This window comes from Mycteria americana, chromosome 5, assembly GCF_035582795.1.
Source record: "Mycteria americana isolate JAX WOST 10 ecotype Jacksonville Zoo and Gardens chromosome 5, USCA_MyAme_1.0, whole genome shotgun sequence".
Lineage (NCBI taxonomy): Eukaryota > Metazoa > Chordata > Aves > Ciconiiformes > Ciconiidae > Mycteria > Mycteria americana.
The window spans coordinates 16,821,774-16,846,756 of record NC_134369.1 but is presented as its reverse complement, the minus strand read 5'-3'; the positions used below and the strand labels follow the sequence as shown (position 1 = coordinate 16,846,756).

The 24,983-nt window shown below is 39.8% G+C and overlaps 1 protein-coding gene across 2 annotated transcripts; it reads left to right on the top strand.

The window, feature by feature from the left end:
- Positions 1-313: 313 nt before the first annotated feature.
- HPS5 (HPS5 biogenesis of lysosomal organelles complex 2 subunit 2) lies at positions 314-24,616 on the top strand. Of its 2 annotated transcripts, XM_075502258.1 has the most exons (23): positions 315-753; positions 1,891-2,060; positions 2,558-2,668; positions 3,503-3,567; positions 4,193-4,385; positions 5,924-6,057; positions 7,372-7,587; positions 7,950-8,021; positions 8,254-8,342; positions 9,937-10,115; positions 10,335-10,493; positions 11,606-11,765; positions 13,856-13,979; positions 15,774-15,920; positions 16,708-16,782; positions 17,325-17,932; positions 19,273-19,396; positions 19,599-19,754; positions 20,267-20,386; positions 20,708-20,821; positions 21,159-21,265; positions 21,959-22,244; positions 22,691-24,613. In XM_075502258.1, exons 2-23 carry the CDS (start codon positions 1,953-1,955, stop codon positions 22,749-22,751), a joined length of 3,408 nt encoding a protein of 1,135 aa, XP_075358373.1. In that variant the 5' UTR covers positions 315-753; positions 1,891-1,952; the 3' UTR covers positions 22,752-24,613. The 2 variants fall into 2 exon arrangements, 1 of the variants encoding a protein (XP_075358373.1); XR_012775868.1 differs by lacking the exon at positions 21,159-21,265 and having other exon boundaries at positions 314-753; positions 22,691-24,616.
- Positions 24,617-24,983: the final 367 nt, after the last annotated feature.

The following is a 24,983-nucleotide window of genomic DNA, read 5'->3' as shown; positions in this document are numbered from 1 at the left end:
CGGAGTGGCCGCACGCCCGCGCCCCGCCCCGCCCGCGGGTCACGTGCCGCGCTGTTTGGGGGCGGTGCCGCGAGGGAGCGAGCGAGCGCGCGCGCGCGCGCGGATGGACTGCGGGTGAGGGGGCCGAGCCGCGCCGCGCCGCAGCAGGGAGCCGCGCTTCTTGGCCGTGCGTCTGGCAGGGACGGGGCGGCGCCTTCCCCGCCGGCCGGGGGCTGCGCCGCGGCCCCCCGGCGGGGCTTGGGGGTCGCCGCCGGGGAGCTCGGTGCCTGCCCGCGGTGGGTGCCTGCCCGCCCGCCCGCGTTGGGTGCCTGCGGGAGGGGAGGCCGGCTCGGCCCGGCCCCGGGGAGTCGCTGCCGTCCCCGTGACTTCCTGTGTCCTGGTTCCCGGCCGGCGGCCCGTCCAGCTCTCGCCGCCGCCGCTTGCGGAGCGCTGGTGCGGGCGCTGCCTCGCGCCCGTGCCGGTGAAGCGCAGCGCCGGTGCGGGAGCCGGCGTGAGGCGAGCGGGAAGCGTTCGTTCCCCGGCGCCGGCGTTGCTCCTCCGCGCCCGGCGGGGCTCGGTCTGCGGGGCGTGGCTGGGCCAGCAGCGTCCCCTGCCCGCCTGCTTCCCGCGGACAGCGGCTTCCGAAGGAGTTGGGGGGTTCTTCTGAGCTGTTGGGGTACTTTGCTTTACTCCGTGTATCCGAGAGAAAGTAAGATGGCTTTGTAGTTCTTTCCTCAAGCTGGAGGCTGGCAAGTGGGCAGCGTGTGTTTAGAGGTAGGTCAGACGCCGAGGCGGTTGCTGGTTTCCGAGAGCAGAGCTCCACGAAAGGACTTAAAATCTTAGGCTTGCTGTGTTTGATCGAGGTTATCTGTGACCTTCCTCACGACAGAGCGTGTAAAACGGGCGCGTGTAAAACGGGTGTCTGTCTGGACTGAATAATCCGGAACAAAACAGTCCTTTTTTAGTCATCAGAGACATTCTCAAATCCCATAATTTAAGATTTTTAAGACGTTTTTGAGAGTCTTGAAGAAATAATTTTCAGTCTCTCTGCTAAATGCGTATCTTCCCTTTTTCTAGTGCCTGGTGAGAGTAAGCATTCCCTTTTCTTGTAAGGAAATGTAAGGTTTCACATGCTAGTATTTCTGGGAGGGGGTTATTTAATTTATGGGATTGCGTACTAAAAGTTATTTAGAAATTCACAGGCTTGAGTATGAAGTGTAACGAGGGGGTTTTTTAAGCAACATAGAGGCCTAAACTTTAAAAATTCCTCAACAAGAGATTCTTTTAAACTGTGTGCTGTTTAGGAAAAATATATGAGGTTGCAGCTTCAATAACTATTTAATTCTTGGTTCTCGCTCTGTGTTATCTATCTTTTGTGCTGGAAAGGAGGTACTGTGGAAAGGATAGTTTATACATGTTTATGTGTAGTTGTATTAAAAATGCACAAATGCAGGTAATTCTAAATTTGGTATCAGTCGAGGATAATACGCCTTAAATTTAGTTTGGGGGGAGAAGATAACATAGGTATAAAATGCTGATGCTAAATGTTTTCCTTGAGAAAATTAGTTTAAAATCAAGGGTGCATGTTGTGGGGGGAAGTGCGTTTTACCATAAAACAAGGCTTTTTCCATAGGTAGACAGAACTTGTTTCATAGGTGGATGTGAGTATATCTTACAGCTACAACTTAAATATTTCTAAGGTTGGTATCTGATAGGTTAAGTTTTCTGAAATGAAGTTCAACAAAAACTTCCTGTAAATGAAGCAGGGGTCTAATTTTGCAGCCCTTGGGCCTTTTTGGCAAACTGAAACCTGATGCTGTTTGAACGGGAAGACGTTCTGTGTTTCTTTAAACACAGAAAACCAGATGTAATACTGAAAAGTGAACTAATCAAGAACTTTATTTTTGGCAGGTACAGCTAGAAGCTGAAATTGTAATGCACCCATGAATGAATAGTGCTTGTCTTGTACATCAATGGCCTCTGTGCCAATAATTCCAGACTCTTACAACCATGTGTTGGCAGAGTTTGAATGTTTGGATCCATTGCTTTCTGCACTCAGGCTGGATTCTAGTCGTCTGAAGGTGAGTTTGTGGTGTTTGGTTTTTTTTGTTGGTCTGGTTTTTTTTTGTTTTGGTGGTTTTTGTTGTTTTTTTTGTTGTTGTTGTTTTGTTTTGTTTTTTTTAAATTCAAATAGTGACCTTATTTGGTTTATTATCTGATTAACCCACAGGATTCATCTTGTTCTTTTTGGGTGTGTGCATGCTAGCTTGTGGGGGGGAACACTTTGGGAAGAAGTAGCGAAGATAAAGGATCCTGTTACTCTGTGTGTGTGTCTTCCTAATGTAACTGTGGGGTAAATAATACAGCCTGACAGGGTTGCTGTCTTCTACTGTTTGCTACAATCGCAGAGAGTGCTGTTCTAGTATCTTTGATGACTGTGCTGCCAGTGTTGCAGGGGTGGTACACACAGCTGGCAAACAATGAAGTCTTTAAAAAATAACATAATAATGCAAGAAAAAGATACTGTTATAGTACTTACTAGCAGCCATGTTATGCATTATGATTTTTATTCCTTCAGTGTACATGTATAGCTGTGTCGAAGAGATGGCTAGCTCTAGGCAGTTCAGGAGGAGGACTGAACCTTATACAGAAAGACGGTTGGAAGCAAAGACTTTTTCTCACTCACAAGGTAAAGAATTCTATACAAAAACTTCCAGGGAAAATGGGACTGGGAAAGAGACATTGTTTCCAGTTAATTTTTTATTACGAGTCAACAGGTATTTTCAGCTTGCTGAATTGCCCAAATAAGGTGGAAATTTTGGACTGCTCTATGTAAAAAAGGTTGTGGTACTGGACTGTATCCCCAGAGTGTGTAGTGTAACAGATTTCATGAGGTGTGAAATAAATTACTTGTTGAGAGGGTCAGACCTTTGTTTTTCAAATTCTTACTTTTAACAGCAGCAACAAAGTCACCTGAATATTTAAGACTTAGAAGAAAACTTTGAACATGAAACTAGAGCAACTCACGTGTAGATAACTACCAATGTTTGGATGTCCAAACTATGAACTACCTGGATAAGCAAAGACAAGATAGGCTGGCTTGCTTTTGCTGAAAGAGGTCATGGAACAGGGATTGCTGTTTCTATAGTCAGATGCTATTTCCTGGGAGCCACCGCTGCTCCTGTTGTAACGTGAATGCAGCCATTTTAAAGTTGGGAGCATCTCGCTTAGTTCTGGCAAAACAGCTTCCATGGGTGCGAAGACAGGAGACTGATTTCTGTGTTTTCCAAATCAGAGAATGAACTGCAGTCATTTCTCTTGATGCTGTCGTGTTGTTGTCAGCTGCATCTTTTTAGAATAAACTCAGTGTTTGCAAACAAAACCCAAACAAACAAGAAAAACCCACATCACAACAAAGCTGTTGACATGAATCTGGTTTATATCTTAGAGATAAAAGTTGCGTAGTGGTAAAGGCACTACAAGAACAACTTTTACCTGCGCTTACTCCCATACTTACTTTCAGGAAGGTGCCGTTTCCTGGGTTGCCTGTTGTTTACATGATGAAGACTATGTTGCTGTCGCCACCAGGTGAGTGATGTACTTACAAACCTAAATTCTAGATACATTTTTTTAAGTAGCTTCTAAGTTTCAGACTTGGACATCTGCTGAGAATTTCGAGGGGGGCAGGGATTTAACTGTTACAGGCCCCTACAGAAGAATTCCTTGCACAGACAGTTTGCTTAACTTTTTTTCTGGAATAATTGTTCCAGAATAAGTATTATTTCTGTAACAGAACATCTGTGGGAGAGCTAATGCATGAAGTGAAGTTATGATGATAAATGTCTTCCTGAGACCTTTCAGCATCAAAAGAAATACCTTCATTAACTTGGCAGAGTGAGATTGGTAGTTAATACCACTTACATTGTTTGAAATCCATTTAAATGCTTATTTTTCTGCATCGTTATTGGCAATTCCAGTAAATGTGAGAGTAGCCTTCTAAAGCTGCTGATACATTGTAGTGCAAGGAAGGACACTTATTCTTCAGCATTAAGAATGTGACACTTCTTGAAAGCATGCAACCTCAAACACAACCAGCTCTGAGATGTACTACTTTGCTTAGATTTTCTGTTTCTTTGGAGTAATGCATCTTTATCAATGATAAAACATTAGAAGACTTATTCTCAAATTGTATTTTATTTTCTGATTGTTGTAGCCAAGGTCTTGTAGTAGTCTGGGAGCTGAATCAGGAACGTCGTGGGAAGCCAGAACGGATTTATGTTTCCTCTGAGCATAAGGGCAGAAAAGTCACAGCTCTATGTTGGGATACAGCTGCCCTTCGTGTTTTTGTAGGAGATCATGTGGGAAAAGTATCAGCCATCAAGATTAACACATCAAAACAAGGGAAGGTAAAATGTTGCGTACTTTGTCTGAGATGAAGAGGTTCCCAGGGGATGATGTGTGGAATCTTTTTGTTTATTTTAGTAAAGTAGAACAGAGGAAACTTGTCAGCTGATGAAGTTCTGGTAGCTTTGACTGTTGGGATGAAGAACATGTCTCTTGAGACAACAGTAGAAATCCTAACCTGTGAACTTCCCTCACCTCCTCTTTTAGCTATTTTAATAACGCAACATAAAAATGCTTTCAAATGTACAGAATTAAAAACTGGCCGAGCTTCTTCCCTGGGCTTCAATACTTGTAAATTCCAAGAAGTCTTGGTGTTTCTGAGCCTGTTGGATTCCTTAGACTCCAGCTACAGGTTCAGCTGTGTGTTTTAGTTCTCAGCTCAGTTGTTGGTCTGAGAAAGGGCAATCCCAGGCTCTGATTTTGCTTGGCTTTGTCTGGGTACTCTTATTCTTAAAGATGTGGATTAGTTAAAATAAGCGGTAGGTGGATGTTAAGCTTACATCCATTATGTTTTGTGCAAAGGGCACGCAAATTAATGATACCAGCCTGCTTTCTAGCCCTTGAGTGTTCTTTAAGTTTTACCATTACTAGGTCCTTTCCTTCTCCTTTTAGTCTGTAAGAGCGAGCACAACCTGGAAATAGGTGTGTTCCTCCAGGTCCTTTCTAGCCCTCACGAAAGATTTTGATGGAAAATTGACTTAAAAATAGCAAGACTATTGCATTTAAAGAAAGAGCAAAAAAATATAACTGTGGAAAGAGAGGGAAAAGGAGAGGAGAGAAGGGCAAGGCCCGTGGAATATGTGTCTGCTCATGCCTGTTAAAGGAATTGGACTATTGAATCTCTCATGTAATGCGCTTTGTTTGAAGTAGGGAATTGACACATTTCTAACAAAAAAAAAAAAGGGCTTTAAACTGTCAAAAATGGTGACTGTCTGCTCGGAAAATTTGAGTACAATTCCCAGTAGTTTCTTATGAATAAGGAGTCTGTCTATGACTTTGTTCTGCCACCCATGCAAACTGAGACACTTGTATAATAAATAGTATTTGGGTAATTTGCTGCAGAGTAATAGAGAAAGTGGGTTCATGTAAACCACCTAAATCCAATGGAAGATTTTTTTTGTATCAAGTAATCCCTCAGGTCTGTCTCCATAAAACTTTTGCTGGCTGAAAGTACTGGTGAGAGAGAATTGACAAAAGCACAAAGCTTACAAGAGCAAGAATAAAACCCCCTCTTAATGTTAACACCCCCCCCCCTTTATAAAAAAATGGAAGGATGCTACAGAGATACAATTTTTTTTTTTTTTTTCCCTAAACCTTCAATAATGATTTTGGGAAAAGGAGGATTTAGACTTTTATGCCTCTAAGCATTCAAGCTTTATTTTATAAGGGAGGGAGAAGAAAGGAACTGCTTTGTCTTATGCTGTGTGTTCATAGCATACATGAGTCTTTTCTGAATTTTGTGATTTTAACTTAATGAAATAGTCTTTGCTTTGAACTGAGGCCCTGTATGCTTGCTTTCTTTTTTTCTTTTTAACTGTAGGCTGCTGCTACTTTTGTGATGTTTCCTGTTCAAATTATAACCACCGTAGATTCTCGGGTTGTTCAGCTTGATTATTTGGATGGAAGGCTGCTGATATCTTCACTTACACGCACTTATTTGTGTGATACCGAGAGGTAAGTTATGTTTTACTAGTAAAATATTGGACTTTACAGAGTCACACAGTTTCTGAAGTGACTTCTGGAGATCATCTAGTCCAATTTTACTGCTCAAAGCAGAGTCGGGTAGAGTAGATTGTGTGGGACTGTGTCCAGTTAGGTTTTGAGCCATCTCCAAGGATGGAGATTCCACAAGCTGTCTGGGCAATGTTTTCCAGTGGTTCACCACCCTCACAATAACAGAGCTTTTTGTTATGTTGAAATTGAATTTCCTGTATTTCCATTTGTGCCCATTGCCTCTTGTCCTTTCACTGGGCACCACTGAGAGTAGTCTGGCTCTGTCGTCTTTACTCCCTCATCAGGTATTTATACACATGGGATCAGATGAGCTCCACCCCAAGCCTTCTCTGTTCCAGGCTGACCAGCCCAGCTCTTTCAGCCCCTTCTTGTAAGACAGGTGCTGCAATCCCTTAGTCATCTTTGTGGCCCGTTGCTGGACTTGCTCCAGTATGTCTCGTGTCTCCCATGTCCGTACTGGGGAGCCTGGAACCTGACCCATCACTCCAGATACGTCTCACTAGTGCCAAGAAGAGGGGAAGGATCACCTCCCTTAACCTGCTGGCAGCACTCTTCTTAATGCAGCACAGGAGGCTTTTGGCCTTCTTTGCCGAAAGGGCGCATTGCTGGCTCATGGTCGGCTTGTTGTTCACCAGGACCCCCAGGCCCTTCTCTAGAAAGCTGCTTTCCAGCCAGTTGTCCTGTCCTGGTGCCTGGGGTTATTCCTCCCCCAGTGCAGGACTTTGCATTTCTCCATGTCTGTTTATCTAGCCCATGCTTCCTCACTTTCTCTGTGAAGATGTTAGGAGGGGCAGTGTCAAAAGCCTTACTGAAGTCAAGATAAACAACACCCACTGCTCTCCTCTCATCTATCAAGCCAGTCACTCTGTTGTAGAGGGCTATAAACATGATTTCCCTTTCGTAAATCCGTGCTGACTATTCATAATCACTGTTTTTATCTTTCATGTGATTGGAAATGCTTTCTGGGATCATTTGCACCATCACCTTCCCATCACCAGGTTGATTGACTGGTTCTGCTGGAAAAAAAAAAAGAAAAACCTTCATGATCTGTGCATTTGTTTAAACTAATAAATATTTCTGCACCCTGTCTTTTATAAACTTTATGCAGGCTTTATAATATGCATTACAGATTTTTTTTTAAGCACCAAAACCAATTCAGCAACTCAGATTTAGTATTTTTATTCTTCAAGAACAACATAAAATTAATTAGAGTCTTTATTAATGCTGCCTTAACAAGTATGTTTTTTCCACTAGAGAGAAGTTCTGGAAAATTGGTAACAAAGAAAGAGATGGAGAATTTGGAGCATGTTTCTTCCCTGTTGGAAAAAACAGCGGGAATCAGCAGCCATTAATATATTGCGCACGACCTGGCTCAAGGATGTGGGAGGTGAACTTTGATGGGGAAGTGCAAAGCACCCATCAGTTCAAGCAGCTGCTCTCATCACCGCCTCTCCCTGTTGTTACTCTCAGGTAGAAGCATGAGTGTTATTGGTGATAAACTTGCTTGGGACTTCTAGACTAACTGAAAAGAACTGCCTTAATACTGAGAAGATTAAATAATATCCTAATGCAGTCAAGCATTAATCCTAGCTGTCATCTTAATACGTTCTCCTCTAATAATGGAAACCAGCATCTGAGTTATCAAAAAATGCCAAAGCTTTGATTCTGCAGGTATGTCTGTGTGACTACTGCAATGAATGCTGCTGTCATAAGACGATGTTTATTTAAGCAGCCTTGTATTTCCAGGGTTAAGAATATTATATTAAGGAAGTGATATTGTTGTAGTTACACTTGTAACGGATACTTAAATTACGGATAATTTTACTTTACAGGCTGGATCCTCATTATACTAGTTCCAGCTGCTCTCCACAATCTTTATCTTTCCCCAAGCTACTGTATTTGACGTGAGTATTTGTCAGCGTAGCTTCTTGTTGATAAAGTAGACTTAAAAATAAAACAGTTGTATATTCTCCTAATTTATATTATCAATTTCATCTTTTTGCATAAGACTTTTCCAAGTATCACGCTAAACAACTCACTTCTCGCTTGCTGTACTTAAGCCAATGCTATCCCTGCATTTTTTACAGTGACTACCACAATTAACTGTTGCACCGTTAATGTCTGCTTTGCTTGCAGTGAGCACTATGTGATGACCTGGACAGAAAGAGGCATTTATATTTTTCTTCCCCAAAGCGTTCAAGTCTTGCTCTGGAGTGAAGTAAAAGGTAAACTAAGAATCTTTGCTTTGTAATATTGTCTGTTATGTCTGTGTCGTGGTTTAGCCCCAGCCGGCAACTAAGCACCATGCAGCTGCTCGCTCACTCCCTCCCCGGTGGGATGGGGGAGAGAATCGGAAGAGCAAAAGCAAGAAAACTCGAGGGTTGAGATAAAAACAGTTTAATAGGTAAAGCAAAAGCCACGCACGCAAGCGAAGCAAAGCAAGGAATTCATTCACCACTTCCCATGGGCAGGCAGGTGTTCAGCCATCTCCAGGAAAGCAGGGTTCCATCACGCGTAACGGTTACTTGGGAAGACAAACGCCATCACTCCAAATGTCCCCCCTTCCTTCCTCTTGCCCAGCTTTATATACTGAGCATGACATCATGTGGTATGGAATAGCCCTTTGGTCAGTTTGGATCAACTATCCTGGCTGTGTCCCCTCCCAACTTCTGCACCTGGCAGAGCATGGGAAGCTGAAAAGTCCTTGACTAGTGCAGCAACAACTAAAACATCTCTGTATTATCAACACTGTTTTGAGCACAAATCCAAAACATAGCCCCATACCAGCCACTACAAAGAAAATTAACTCTGTCTCAGCTGAAACCAGGACAGTATGTCACTTCTGAAGTCCTTGCCTAACATGGAGCCTTTTCAGACTCAATTTCTACAGCTGGATTGCAGAACATTGATCAGAAAACTGTTTTTCCTTGTCATCTGTCAGGTATATCCTTGAATATTAACCCTCTCCCCACCTCCTCCAGCCACCCCCTCCCTCCATACTTCTGAAAACATGCTTGAGAAACAAAATGTGGTGTAGAGTGAATCTTAAAATACAGTAATCCAATAGTGAGAGGTAATAACCTATAGTATTAGTGAGGTAAAACCTGCAGTATCCTTTCCCCATTTCTGTTTATTCAGGATTATTGTCAGGTGTCCTATGAAGGATAATCTGGCAGCTGAAAGCTTAAAACCTGTTTTTTCTAACACCTGTCTAAATTGGAGCCAGGGAATGTACCTATTTGGCAGATGAGTGAGGCCTCATAAATGGTTTTGGGAGTATGGCTTTAGGCATAGTCCTAGAACAGTTAGTCACTGTCAGTCAGTCTTTTCCTTCCCCTTCTCTCCCCACCCTTTTGGTGTTAAGTTTGCAATGCCTTTGTTATGGAGTGTTTGCATGTAGCATAACTATTTCATTTGAAAACTGCAGAAAGGTCAAAGTGTTTTTCCACTAGTAAATGTTTTCCTTCTGTTTCAAAGCTAACAGTGATGTATTTCTCATCTTTATCAGATTTTAGTTTTTCATCCTCCTTCAGAGGAAAAGGAAACTTTTCAGTAACTTTAGTGCACTTTTTGAATGCTTTCTAGAAATGCAACTCTGGAAAGTTTTGATACTTGTAACTGTGCTTTATAGTTGTTAGATGCCAGCTTACCACTCTTCAGTGTTGGTGTTCCCCATGCCATTCCTGCTACAGTGTATTAGCCTTTTGCAGGCATTTGCAGTCAGATGGGCAATATGTTTTCACCTTCTTTCAGGAACAGAAAGGAATCTTGACTAACGATTTCAGTCCTTTAGATATTTCTGTGCATCTGGTTTTGCAGATATTCAGGATATTGCAGTTTACAAAAGTGAGTTGTTCTGTCTGCATACAAATGGAAAAGTTGTGCACCTCTCCCTTCTGCTGGTAGACCGCTGCATAGAGCGTCTGATAAGAAGAGGGTTCTGGACACTTGCTGCCAGGGTCTGTTGTCTCTTCCAAAATTCAATAATTTCTTGCAGAGTAAGTAAATACCTCTTTGTAAATCTGCAATGCAACTTCACACTGTTTCCTCTCCTTTCCATTAAGTACCATAGGTTTCTCAGATTCATGTTCTTGGAGTTTTTAAAAAGTCTTATATACATACTTTTAGGATGGAAATTAGCCTGCATATGTGGTAACTTTTTCTTTTCACATGTGCATTAGAAATAATAATGTTTCTGTTTCACTGTGTACTTTTAGGCAAGAAAAAATTTGCCTCTAGACAAGCTGGAGCACTTGAAGTCTCAGCTGGATGTCTCAACCCAACAAGATCTTGTTGTGCAGCTGGAAGAACTAATTTCAAAGTTGGAACCTCTAGATTCTGCGTGCAGCAGTAGAAGGAGCAGTATTTCATCTCATGTAAGTGTATCGGTAGTGCCAAAAATGTTACCTGCAGATTTTATCTTTATGGCTTAAAATCACCTCGTTGCTCACTTCGAAGATGAGGCTTTCATTTTTACTATGTCTACTATAGCTGATAATGCTACTTTCTAAAATTAGGTGGGGTAGAGAAGTATGAAATACTGCTACTTGCATTCTGTAAGTTCTTAGACCTCCGCCTGTTTTCCAGTATTATTTGTGGCTAATGGTTGAGATGTGGACAAAGATTGATATGAAGAAGGCTTTCTCCACAGCTGAGTTTAGTGTCTTAACATGCTTCACTAAAGGTCATCTTGATTGTAACTGTCGTTTCATGTGGTGAAAGCTGAATGTCTGAATGCTCAGAACTATCCTAGTCCTGTTTAAAAAATTGTCTCACTCTATCAAGCTTAAACAGAAAACTCTAAGGAAAAAAAATCAAAGCATATTTCTAATATTCTTTTACACGTACAGCTGCTTGGTATTGTCTTGGCTTCCCAGCAGCTTTTCAAGAAAGGGGAAATATTTCATAGTTAATACAGTATCAGCTGCTGCTTTCACTCTAACAGTGTTTAAAAAACAAAGTAATGTAAATTCCATCTTGATGTGGTAGACAAGTTTTTTTCATTATCAAATGGGAAAGTAAACTACATAGACTTACCATGAGCAAAAGAATGTACATGTATCCTGAAATTAAATAATTTTGTAGGGTCCGTAATGGTGCTAGCTGGGTATGGTTAACCAGCAAAAAGAATACGGACTCTTGGGTACACAGGTACAAAGGGGTGAAGTGCCAGTCTCGGATGCAGGACTAAAGCAGAGATGGTTTTTGTCTTGTACCAAGTATACCAGTTGTTCTGCAGGCTGTTTTCCTAAAAGCAATTGCAGCATATACATCTTTATAAAGTCACTGGACTGCACACTTATTGGCATGTGTGTACTTTTCCATTCTGGATATGTCAAAAATATGCTGTTATATAGGGCTTTTCCAAACGGTGAATTAGGAAGTGCTGTTGAGGTTATTTGTGTGGGTATGGTTGTTTGAGTTCATTGCAGGAAGTTTAACAAGGAAGTACAACTCGCACGTCTGACTCCTCTCCCTTGTCTGACAGGAAAGCTTCAGTGTCTTAGACTCCGGAATATATCGTGTTATCAGTCGAAGAGGCAGTCAGTCAGATGAAGATTCATGTTCTCTCCACAGTCAAACGTTCTCAGAAGATGAGAGACTTAAAGAATTTCCTGCCCACCAGGAAGATGAGCAAGTAGAACTTGGTAATATTTCTTAAGGAAAATATGTTTTGGATGCAATTTTTATTTATTCTACAAGAATTCGATTGGGTTGGCTCTGTGTTCTTATTTCCCACTATCAAGTTATCCATGATTAAATCCTCTAATTTGCTTAATGGGAACACAGTCACCCCACCTTCCAGTCAAACTCCTTCTTGAAACATTGGGGTGAAATGCTGGCTCCACAGAAATCCAAGCTTAAAAACAAACACAACCCAGAGAAACAAAACAGAAGGTCCAGAGGGCTTTTACCAAGCTAGGACTTCACTCAAATTTCCATCCCCCTCCTCTCTGTGCAATTCAGCATTAATGCTAAGATTTTCTCAGCTAACTATGCCAGTGTTAATTGAGCTTCAAATTAGATTTGTTTGCTGACGTTATCCTTCCAGTAATATTAGTTCCAGGAAATAATATCTTAATCTTGGCTCTGTCTTTTATATTTCTTCAGGGAAAACAGTAGGCTTACTATAAGTGTTCTTAACTTTCTTGCATGGTTTCATATGTAAGGGAGATCATCTCTTATATGTGTATACATTAGAATAGGGATGATAAAATTGTTATTAGCTAACATTTAGACCATCCAGGGAGCTTTTTTTTATTTCCTAACAAATACCTGTCACTAGGCAAAAGCTAGAGTGAGACAATAACGGGTCTGGGTTCTCTGCTCTGGTTGGGATTGGGAGAGGCGATGCAGAAACAGAGGATGATGAGGAGCTGGCTTAGTTCCGTGTATGGTAGAGAGGCTTTCCAATAAGAAAGCGGCTCTCTAGCTTTTGCAGAGAGTAGATGCCAGTTGAGGATGGAGAGAATTTGGGTGCTTTGTTGTGGGAGAACCACAATGGGGAGGGAGGGTATAGGAATTAGTATTTACTCCCCTACTTGTTAGTAGTATTATCCTGCTGACAAAGCTACATGCTGCTTGTAGCACTTATGTTTACATTTGCCTCTTTACCTACATCACCATAAAAACAACAGGTGAGAAGACTTGGAAGGAAGGGTATCATTTCCGATATTAAAACTCTAAAATGAAGGGACATAGTTTTTGAATGTCAGAAGATAGAAAAGTTCTATCTGTTCAACAAGAGATAATAAATTTTCTGATTATTTCAAAGTAGAGAAGTTCTAGATGCTTCTTGAAGCATGAGTACTTAATTGGGTATTTAAGAGAAATGGACTTAGTGTTTCCCTGTTCACATTTACGTAAGATGTCATAAGTTTTTAGGTTTCTAATCTGCATAATGAACAAAAGCAGTCTTATTTACAAGCAATCTTAAAATCAGTTGTGACCTTTAGGCACTATCTAGAGAGACTGTGGATTCTGATGGTAGAATTTCTGTAACAGCATGGCATCTTTTCCTGTCAACAGTGCACATGGTGCCGACTGTTGCAAAATGCAGTGTCATCCTTACTTAAAAGGATCCTTTTTGTCTCATTTACATCACTTAATGATACAGTGTGTGTTTGTACCAGGAAATGATTAATCAAAACACATTGTAGATACTGTTAGGGATATAAGAGTGAGAAGGGAAATAGTCAGTGATTCTATATTTCCTGTGATTCTTATCAAAAGCTAGAGAGCTATGGGTTCAATTACATTTTGAAGTCCCTTCAAATAAGAGGGTGATTTATACCTTAACCACGGCTTATGCATCTCTGTATGTTCATAGCTGATTTAGGTTTTAGGAAATCAGGCAATGTGAATGGATGTGTGCCACAATACTTAATTTTTCTAGATGTTTAGTAACTGTCAGTGGATTAAACCAAGATTTTGTCCCCTAAATGGGCTGTAAGTCTACTTTTAGAAGATAGTTTTCATACAGTTGTTGATCGTCATTTACCTTGTTATAGAGCCAAAAGACTATTAGCAAAGCAGACATACCAGGTTCAAAGTCAGTAATAAAATGGCCCTTGAAATCAAATAGCACTTTTTTGGCTCTCCACATTCTTGAATATTAAGTATGAAAATACCCCATGCAGGTTATCCATTAATGAATTAGTGACTTGCAGTTTGTTTCACTGTTCCATTTTTGCCAGGCCACTGTTTCATGACTCTTTATTTCAATTCCATTTGTTAGACAATGTATCTCATGCATCTGTGACGGTTGAGGCTGACCGGAATGAGACATTTCTCCCATTCAGTATTCCTTTGTCATTTCGTTCCCCATCTCCTCTCGTCTCTCTCCAAGCTGTCAAAGAAAGGTAAAACTTGCAGCAGGTTCACTCATCCATTACATCTTTCCCTTTTCTGTCCTCTGAATTTGTAGCATTGTCTGGTTCGGTTCATACTCTGTTCTGTAAAAACATCTGAACTGAAACACTGGAGATACAGTCAAGTTTGCTAGACAATTTAAAGCTTCTATCTTGACTCTAATGAAGGTATGAAGAGCTGCTGTTAACTTCAGTGGAGCCAAGATTTCAACCTTAGTTTTTAAATGGCGAAGAATGTTTAAATGTTTAAGAATGTTTAACGTTATCCTGTAATTGTGGTTGTGGTTTGTATTCAAAACAAACTTAACTGAATATTGTTTTGGGATTTTGGTTTTCTGGTACTTAGATTTCTGAAGAACGAGTGAACGCTTCCTGTGTTGCTTGGGGACAAACATTAAAATATTCAAACCATGCTAGATATTGCTGAAACACACTTGCAAAGTATACCATGTGGTCTGCCATCTCCTCCCCCACAACTTTCAGTGAATCTAATCAATTCCCCAAGTGTTTATGGAATAATGGTAGCTTATACCTGGTGCAAATAAATATGGTAGTGTCCGTTTTATGCAGAAATCAAATTGCTATTTTAAAACTTGCTTTAAAAAATGGAGGGGACAAATATAAAGGAGATGGTGTTAAATACGTAATTAAAAAATTGAAAAAAAAAAAAAGACATATGTTAGTTTCTTAGCTAAAATGTTGCTGGCCCATAACGATGGTCTGAAAAATTGTGTAGCCCTCCCTTGATCCACTTAGGTATGTGAACTATGTCCTGCAACAAAAAATTGTGGCTGATATCAATAGTGTGAGGATGTCGGAATAACCTTCAGAAGTACATGCAATGCTTTGAATTCTGTCTAAACTGTAAGCAGTTTTTAGGACTTCACTAGTAATAAGTGTTTCTACTAATAATGACAACTAAATTTTCATGTATTCACTATATTCAATTTATAATTAAATAAAATACTATCATACTTACAGTTAATTTTTAAAAGTTTACCTTCAATCCTGCTACATGTTAAAGTCCAATTGTTTTGCTACATTTGAATCCTTTCTCTATTCTGCAGCAACCTTCAACTTTTGCTATACCTCGGTATAGTAAAAGATGCCATATTCTCTGGCAAGCAAGTAAAAGTGCTTTTTTCTTTTTTCTTGATGCTCTTAAACTAGTTCTTGGCCAGAAAGCAAGAAGCTGATTTTTCTGTTCAACTTTTGATGACATAGTTCTCTTGATGGCAGTGGTAGAAAAAATTGGGTTTTGGTATGTTCACTGGGCTTTCTCTTGAATAAGATATCTGAAGGGATAGGGATGTGAAAAGGTGATGATGTGAAAAGGACATTTTTAGTGAGCTTTGTAATCTGAAGAATTAATTTGGAGTATTGTAAAACTGTTTCTTACCACCAAGAGGGACATAATTTCCTAATGATGCCTTCTGTTTATAAGCTTTAAAATGCAGTGTAGCCAATCTGCATTTATTTGCATATATGTCAAAATCTAAGCGCTAATGTTAGTATGTGATCCTGTTTCTCCAGCAGCAAAAAACCCAAGTCTTAAATACTTCAGGTTTTTATTCTGTGCTGGAAATATGGACCATGACTGAAGTATGAATTTTGAGCAGCTTCTTAGTGATTTTTGTTCTTGTTGCTCATCGCTGCTCTCATCCTTTTCTCAAGAGTTCTTCAGATTACAAAATTTTCTGAAATCATGGTTTGAATGGAAAGAAAGTGCTTGATTTGTTTGGTTTTGAACTTCCAATTTTAAATGTTTGAACTTCTGAATCCTAGTGTTTCCAGCTTTGTACGCAAAACTACTGAAAAGATTGGCACGCTTCATATAAGTCCTGATACTAGAGGGAGGCAAGAAGCAAAGGATGATGACCAGCTGCAGGAGCTGACTGTTAATCTGGTAGCATCTCCCCAGGAAGAGAAAGAGTGAGTGCAAAATCACGTTTTCTTAGCAACTGCATTTGCTGGGGATTCTGAGGATAGCTAAAGGAAAAACTACCGTTTCAAGTAGGATGGTGAGCTCAGTGTTAGGTTTTTCCAGCTGCCTTCATTACTATGGTGGGTTTCACTGGTTCTCCCTGACTCCATTCCTAGAAGCTGATTAGGCAATGAACACTTCTGGGTAGTGGAGCATGCAGTCTCCACAGTGCTGTAATAACTGAAGAGCAAGAACGTAGTGTATTACGCTACATGAGAATTGCTGATCTGTGATGCTTGTTGTAGTTATGGACATGAGTCCAACAGTTCATTTCCTGTGGTTTCTGAGTGGGGAGTAAACACTTTTATCTCCCTAAAAACTTTTTTTTTTTTTAATAATAGTAGCTATAAAACATTGAACTTTTAATGGTTGTCCAATTAATACAGAGCTAAGTTATTTCATATTCCAGTGATTTGCTAACTTACCATTTCGGGCTAACTTTCATATAGTGGCATGATACTGATTTTTATTCAGTACATTCAGAAATTTACTGTAGTTGGAGTACAAGCCGTTATAGGAGGCCACAAAAATAGTATCATCGGTTCCTCTTCATGCCAAATTCATCCATAATGTCTGTTGAGCTGTTCCTTCTTTAGAAATGAAAGCTTTGTATTTTTTTAGTAAAGGAATTAATGTTGTTTCCTCACAAATTTCCTCAAATTTGTGAGGAAATCTTCACTTAAATTACTAAAGATAATACTTCAGATAAGACTTGAAATTAATGTATTTTTCTAGGTTAGAACCACAGAGCTGCCAGCTTCCAGAGGAGGACCATCTAAGAGATCTCAAGGCTGCAACAGCAGAAGCTATGTAAGCAGGGAAACTTTTTAGTGTATAGATATATTGGGCTCTGGTAGAAAAATGATTGATTTCTTTTTTTAAATTACTTTAAAAAAAAAAAAAATTCATTACATACCTGTAAGACTAATGCTGTAAATGTCTATTAACATAATCTGAAAGGATCTCATTTGGTTAATGATTTGTTTCCCCTATTTAAAACTAAGCAAAACCCATTAAAAGCTTATTTAGGTGCTCCAGCATTATTCTTTTGTCCTAACTACAAGCATAGTTTTTAAAAAAACAAACAAACAAACCCAAACAAACAAAACAACCTAACAAACAAAAATCCATTCTGAAAGAAATCTTGAGGAACTCAGAATGTACTAATATCAAATGTAGACAGCCTAAGTAGCCTAAATTCTGTTTGATGCACTCAAAACCACAAAAAACAACGACCAACTGTAAATCAAGTTTAGGAATATACTTTGAGTTACACAAAACATATATAATACTTCACTTGTGGCATCTTATAACTGTCAAGCAACTTAGCAAACTTCTTTTTTATGCTACAGAGCTAAACTCCAGGATCCCCTGGTTTTGTTAGAACCCCAGTGTATGAGAAGGATTTTACAGGAATGGCTTATCTATCTAGAAGAAAAGTTCGGCAGCAAAGAGCATTCTGCTTCCTCTGTTAAGAAAAGCAAGACTGTGTGTCCTGAAGAAGAGAGTGCGGTCCTGGAGGAAGACCTACGACTGGATCTAACTGATGGAGACCCAGCAGACAAAGAACAGAGTGGTATCTTGGAAGACTGCACTGAAAAGGAAAATACTGATGAAACCTGTGTAAGCAAACCCATGTGTGAAAATAGTACTGATTTGAAGGCACCTTTGGACTGCTGCTTTCAAGTGTCTCCTCCTTGTGTCATAGAACTGGATATTCAGAAAGATCTCGTTGAGTTGACAACACTGTGTTTTGAGCTGTGTGTATTTTCTTGTGGAAACGGTGAGGTAGAGGAGAGCTTTGATGGAAGTCTGCCACTAGCAGCTTTGTGGACCTTGGCTTGTAGGTTTATGCGAAGCTACTTCTTTCTTTTGGATTTAAAAAGACTAAAGCAGTGTATTATAACCATGTATTCAACCAGTCCTTATGTATGGGAAACATACATCGCAGGATTGAAAGGTAACTAATGAAAATTTTATTACTAGTAAACTGACAGTAGGACTGTTTGGGAGAAAAAAAAAAAAGCTTGAAGACACTCCCATTTGTGTCTGCAAATTTTCCTTCTGCAGGTGTAGTGTGGGAGGGTGAGGATGGTTGGTGTGTGGGAGTTTATGCTCTGTTTTGGGGTTGTTTGGTTGTTTGTTTTTCCCCCAAAGGCTAACTTATGAAGAACTGCTGGCTCCTTGGAGAGACTGTTCCTCCCCTCCCCCCACTTTGCAATTCTGAACTTTTTAATTTATATGGAGCTTGTTGGTTGAACACTGTAGTGATTACAGACCAGACCTATTTAAAAAAAAAAATACATGTGATTCAAAGAGCAAAAGCGTCTTAATTAGAATCATATGTCTATAGAAACAAGGCAAAAGCTAGGGGAGGGGCTTCAGTATTTGCACTGGAAATGGAAGATTTGACTTGTAGAGAAATGTGGTTAATGTGAAACAGAGCTGAGTGGAATAGATGGTTCCATACAAATGAGTGGCTTGTGATCACATGAGACTTCCTTTTTCCACAGAAATCCTTTCTGATCTTTTTGGTGCCTCTTTAGCCTTACTGAACCAAAGCTTCCTGATTATATTGGAAAACAGAACTTCATCTGTTCTCTGCATTCAGCTTCTGCTTTATGCATTTCTTTTTAAGAGTGAATTAAAGTCTTAGCATTGATTTGGCGCCAACAGAGAGCAGTCAAACAACAGAATCTTGCTTTGAGGGTTGGTATCTGGTATTTGGGTTTTTGGGAATCTGTTCACTATTTGGATTCTGAGAGCCCTAGAACTGAAAGTAATGCGTGCATTCCCAGTTTGTCCTCAGTTGGACTGCACTCGTGCTTGTAGATTAATACTCATATTTTATTAGGATGAAGGTTTGTGTTGAATTCTGCATTCTGTGAAGTCAGTGGCCAAGCTGAAGTTTTTATTTATTAATAGAAGCAAATTGTACTATATGAAAACTGATGCAGATCTGCATTATGTTCAGCAAGCCATATGTCCTGCAATGGGCTATCTTTTTTGTCATGAGAGAAATTGCCTCCTCAGAAGTCTAAAGAAAAGTAAAATATATCAAGAATATTATTCTATGCCTTAATTGTATCATTTTATAACTGTAACTTGCTGTAAGCACAGATTAATGATGTTGACTTCTATGAAATGAATAAGTAGGATCTGTTCACTTGTTACTACTGTTAGCTAGAGAGTTCCATGAAAGTACTGGTAACTTTTGTCCTTATGCTTAACAACAGCCGTGTGTGTATTAAGAAAAAAACCGTGCCCATATCTTGTAACTTGTGCGCTGATTTATTTCAGAACTAACTTGTCACAGTCCAGTGGCTTTAGCAATGGAAAATGAAGATATGTTGAAAATACTGAAACAGCTGCATGACCTGGGGCCTTGGGATGATAGCCCGCTGTTACTGGTACATGCTCAAAGGTTTGTAGCCAAGTCCTTCTTTTCTCTTCTTCAGTGTTGTGAACTTGCTAGCAGGAATTGGCTTACTTAACATTTCATGAAGCTTTCTGGGAATCTTTTAAAGAGATCACCTTTCAGTACTATCTTGAACTTGCAAGAGATCTTGGAAAAACAATAATTTTGCTGTTTGGTACTGAAAATAGTTTTTATCCTCTCTCTCCAGGCTTTATGAAAAATTTGGGGAAACAGCTCTTCGGCCCTTGATCAAGTTCCACCCCTCTATTTTGCCTTCTGATATCAAACAGCTTTGCAGGAATGATCCAGCTCACTTTTTAGCATATTTAGATAGTCTGGTGAAATCAAAGCCAGAGGATAAAAGGTAAAGGGAATATAGAATCTTTTTCATCTGTCTGCTCTCTTTGTCATGTAGCTGTGTGTGTGGGTTTTTTGTTTTGGTTTTTGGGGACGCTTTTACTGTTTCTGTATCTATCTGCTTGATGTTCTTTAGCATTAGATTCCAACTCATTTTCCAGTTTTAGTTGGTCTCTCAGACTGTGATTTTTTGTTAGATTAGATGTTAGTTTTAACAGGGTTTTCCTAAATAATACTTTCAGTGGAACTGACTATTTTTTTTCCTGTGCCTGTAGTTCAGTATACCAAGGTTAGACAGCATTTAAAAAAAAAAAAAAAAAAGCTGGGGGAACCCAGCCTACAAAGTTTATGGTTTTCTGTGGTCCCCTCAGTTTCTAGAAACATAAATCATTCTAGGCTTTTATATATTTAGTTTTACATCTATATGTTGGGTGGTTTTCTTTCTGCACACAATCTCTACTTCTCCATATCTGGTATGTTTAAAACGGGTAGTTTTTTTCTGTGTGTTTTGTTCTCTAGGTCATCTCTCCTTAGATCTCTTCTGCAGCCTGAATCTGTACGACTGGATTGGTTGTGCTTGGCAGTTTCTCATGATGCACCACAAAGAGCAAATACAGTGGATGTGGAAGGAAATCCCAGGTAAAGTAGGGGTCACCCAAGGTCCTGAGTGCAGCAAAAAGCTTTAATGGGTCTGTAGGCTTTTGGCTTAGATTTTGTATGACAGTTCGGGTGTCACTGAATCCTTTGAGCATTTTGCATATTGCAGAGTTCAGCAGAAGCAACTGAAGGATTAAATAACTTTATCTGTAATGCTTTTCAGAGTGACTGCTCTACTGAGACTCCACAGTGTTTCATTTGTTTTTTCTTCTCTGTTTTCATATACCTGCCTTTCTTGTAGAGAGAACATAACGTTCCGAAGAAAACCATTTAGGCTCTAAAACTGAATTTCTCATCTTCTAGGCCACGATCGCATTTGTTTACTTGGGGCTACAGCCAGCTCATTCTGCTTTTGATTAAACTCCCAGCTGATTTTGTTACAAAAGAGAAGATGGCTGACATCTGTAAATCACATGGGTAAGAAGATGACTTGGGAATTCTTGATACTTGGTTATTTGGTATTCTGACCCCAAAAAGATACAAATGAAAACCACCCATCTGCTCCTTAATTGGACAGGTTTTATTTAAAAACCTTTCCTGTTTTGAGGAGGAATATTGCGTGTCCAATTTAATGTACCAAATACCCCTTTTGGCTAAGGGGTATTCCCCATGTCCCCACTCTGCAGTGATTTCTGGCATTCAAGAAATTCTGTTGCTTCTGTCTTCACTGATATTTAAATGAGCATTTCATTATTGTTGACTTTAGTTTAGACTGAGTATTTGATTCCTGGAAATCTTTACTCTCTTATTCAAGATTTTGGCCCGGATATCTTTTTCTCTGTCTGGAGCTGGATAGAAGAATAGAAGCCTTTACTAATATTGCTCATTTGGATGATTTGAGCCTGTTGAATGGAGAAGATGGTTAGTGACTCTTAAGCTGTGTAAACATACTTCTGTAATATAGGAACTGCCCTGATTATATACTGACTCAGTTTGTCCAAAGTAGAGTTGAACTTTTATTTTTTGAAGTGTTTTGGTAGCCCTGTGTGTAATGCAGCATATTTGAAACACATAAATGGGTGTTACACTCTTGTATCTTCACACTGTGCTTTGTGAAATCAGTTGTACTAGAAAATGCTTAAAAGTTCAAGAATGTAGAGTTGTTTATCAGTTGGGAGTAAAAGCTAGACTTGGAGTTGTAGGTAGAGGAATAGCTAGCCTCCCTGCACAGCACAAAACTCCCCCCACTACACGTGCACATGCACAAAGTTACGACGAGCAAAGGATTGTATCACGTGGCAGAACTTAGAAGAAGATTCCCAGTAGCCCTAAGATGGACAAAACAATTCTTTGTCTGTTGACGTAATCCAAAGCCTTAAATACTGAACTATTGTGAAGCTTTGTGTGTAGCTCACCACTGAATCTTTACACTGAGTCAGTCAAGGCAGTACACTTCTGTACACAATTTCCTTGTTGATAATGCTTGGTTTTCTTAAATCTTCACAGAGAAAAACAGAACAGCTAGCTTCCCTTTTAAGTACAGATATTTTTAAAATAGTAGGTTTAGAATAATCCTTGTTTTACAATAATGTAACAAACTCATTTTACATCTAGGTTCCATTCCAGAGACCATAGAAGAATGGAAGTTTCTTCTGCATCTTGCACAAAATCACAGCACAGCTTTCCACCACCATGGCCCACAGAACGGGAATGCTGTCAGCAATGGCAGCCCAAGCTGCCCAGACTGCATCACTGTGGAAAATGTAGCTCTCTTACTGGCAAAGGCCATTGGCCCAAATCGTGCCTTGCCTCTCTTGCAGGAGTGTGGCTTGACACTAGAATTGTCTGAGAGATTTACTGGTGTCTGTGAGATACTGAGAATTGCTGAGAAAAGGCAAAGGTAAGATGACATGTCAACAGATCTATGTATGCACCTTGATCTTCTTGGTGCTTTAAACTTTCTTTTCAAATAACAAAAAAATAAAATACTTCACATTTTTACCTTGGATTTTAAACTCAGCTGAAAGCTTTTCTATTATTTAAGAGCTATGTATTGTGCAAGATAGGCATTTTAAAATGGAAAATGAAGAAACAGGAAATCATACATTAAAGATGTATGTGAAGGAGATTCTCTGAAGAAGATACATGTCTTGCTGAGTCCTGTACAGACTCTGATCTCACCTATCCCAGAGAATGCATGCATGGTGATGTCATGATGTTACTTCTGAAATACAATCACGTTTGACAAACTTTTATTTAAAAAGCAAACCAAAACTCTGTTGTTCTTTCTGTTGTTAGCTTTTCTTACTGTTTGAATTTTCCCCCTCCCCTTTGCTTTAATTGCAGAGCGCTGATTCAGTCCATGTTGGAAAGATGCGACCGGTTTTTGTGGTCTCAGCAAGCATAGAAAACAACTTGGAAAACTTTGGGAACATTTTTTACTGTAATGATTGTATGTTAAAGTGCCTCTTAAACTTAACAGGCTCTTAAAGAAATGAACTCCTGTCTAAAATTTCAATTATATTGAGCCAGTCTCCATCTGGCAGGTGTCTGACTGGGAACTGTTGACGGTTCTTCCCTATTCCTTTGGAGATGAGTTTTGAACTCTAGAACTTAAAACAATCCAGTATTTATCTTGAAATTAAGCTCACAGATTTCTGAGATGAAAATTCCTGAATTTATTTTCTGAACCTATATGACTTCAGTGTTAAGGATATGAGCCTTAAGTATTAAATTATGGTGTATAAAATTTTTTGGTTTTTGCAAACATGAGAAGCCATTCCTGAGAAATACTGTTTAATATTGTTTAAAACTTGTTTAATTTTTCCTGTAAATGAGATTGACTTTTTCAAGTTACTGTAAAAGTGCTTGTTGTGATACCTTTTTTTTTTTTGTCTCTTAAATTATATGGACTGGTCTTGCCCATTTGAAATGCATTAATTGAGCCAAGTCTTAAAATGGGAGGGGAATACTTTTCAGGAGTGGATTAATGGTTAAGAATGCTTATTAACAGAAGAACTTGTTAAATGAACTCACTGTTAAACTATAAGCATGGTATTTCTAAATTCCCCGTATCTATTTGTGCAACGTGACTATAGACATCAGTTGTGATATTTCAACAAACCTCAGGGCAGTGGAATTAGAATCATAGAATCATTTAGGTTGGAAAAGACCCTTAAGTTCAAGTCCAGCCATTAACCTAGTACTGCCAAGTCCACTACTAAACCATGTCCCTAAGCACCACATCTACATGGCTTTTAAAAACCTTTTTTTAAAGATCGGTTATATCTTTTCCCAAAGTAGCCTAATTTACACCTTCAGTGTTATAAGCCACAAATTAGCTCTGTTTTAAATGACCTAAGCAATAACCTCTCTTTCAGCAGTTGCCCTCAGAGGGTTTGGATCAACTTGAGAAGCACCACAAACTAAAGTTGACATTGTTAAGCACAGCAATGCAAGACAGCTGCTCGTTACCATTCAAAATTAATATCACCTATACTGCAGTGGTGCTCCTTGTGCCATTAAGCAGAGTGCTGGAAAGGAAGCAAGCCATTTTACAGAGCCGCTGCCTGAAGAGAATATACTTGCACTTGGAGTCTGAGGCCAGAAGAATGCACCTGGTCTGTCCTTCACATAGACTAATAGTACTAACATGCAATAACGGTACTGCCCTGTCATAATTGAAAAGCATGCCTGAAAGTCACTTGATACAAGCATTCATGCAGAAAATAACAACTAAACCAAAGACACTAACAAGTTCATATCTTATCATCAGCCACCAGCCTCTCAACCTTCATCTTTTTGGACCAACCATCATTGACTAGGACCATCGCTAGTAGCAGAATAACATAACTTGCTTTGAAGGAGCACTAGTGGTGCTGCAAAGCCTGGTTGGTTGTCTCTCCTGTAGGAATCGGTAATCAAGGCAGAAAAAGCAGCAGTTGTCTGTCTTGAAGGATTTGAGAGTTATTTTACAGTAAGATTGTGTACAATGGAAATAGTCCAAAAGACACCTTTATGATACAAAAGAATAAAGAATGGGCGCTGATGAGGATCAGTTAAGGGTGAGGATGAAAAGCACAACATCCTACGAAAACATTTCTTAGAATCATAGAATCGTTTAGGTTGGAAAAGGCCTTTAAGACCATCAGGTCCAACCGTTAACCTAGCACTGCCAAGCCCACCACTAAACCACATCCCTAAGCACCACATCTACATGGCTTTTAAATACCTCCAGGGATGGTGACTTAACTGCTTCCCTGGGCAGCCTGTTCCAATGCTTGACAACCCTTTCAGTGAAGAAATTTGTCCTAATATCCAATCTAAACCTCCCCTGGTGCAACTTGAGGCTGTTTCCTCTCGTCCTATCACTTGTTACTTGGGAGAAGAGACTGACACCCACCTCGCTACAACCTCCTTTCAGGTAGTTGTAGAGAGCAATAAGGTCTCCCCTCAGATTCCTTTTCTCCAGGCTAAACAGTCCCAGCTCCCTTGGCTGCTCCTTATAGGACCTTCACCAGCTTTGTTGCCCTTCTTTGGACATGCTCCAGCACCTCCATGTCCTTCTTGTAGTGAGGGGCCCAAAACTAAACACCGTATTTGAGGTGCGGCCTCACCAGTGCCGAGTACAGGGGCAAGA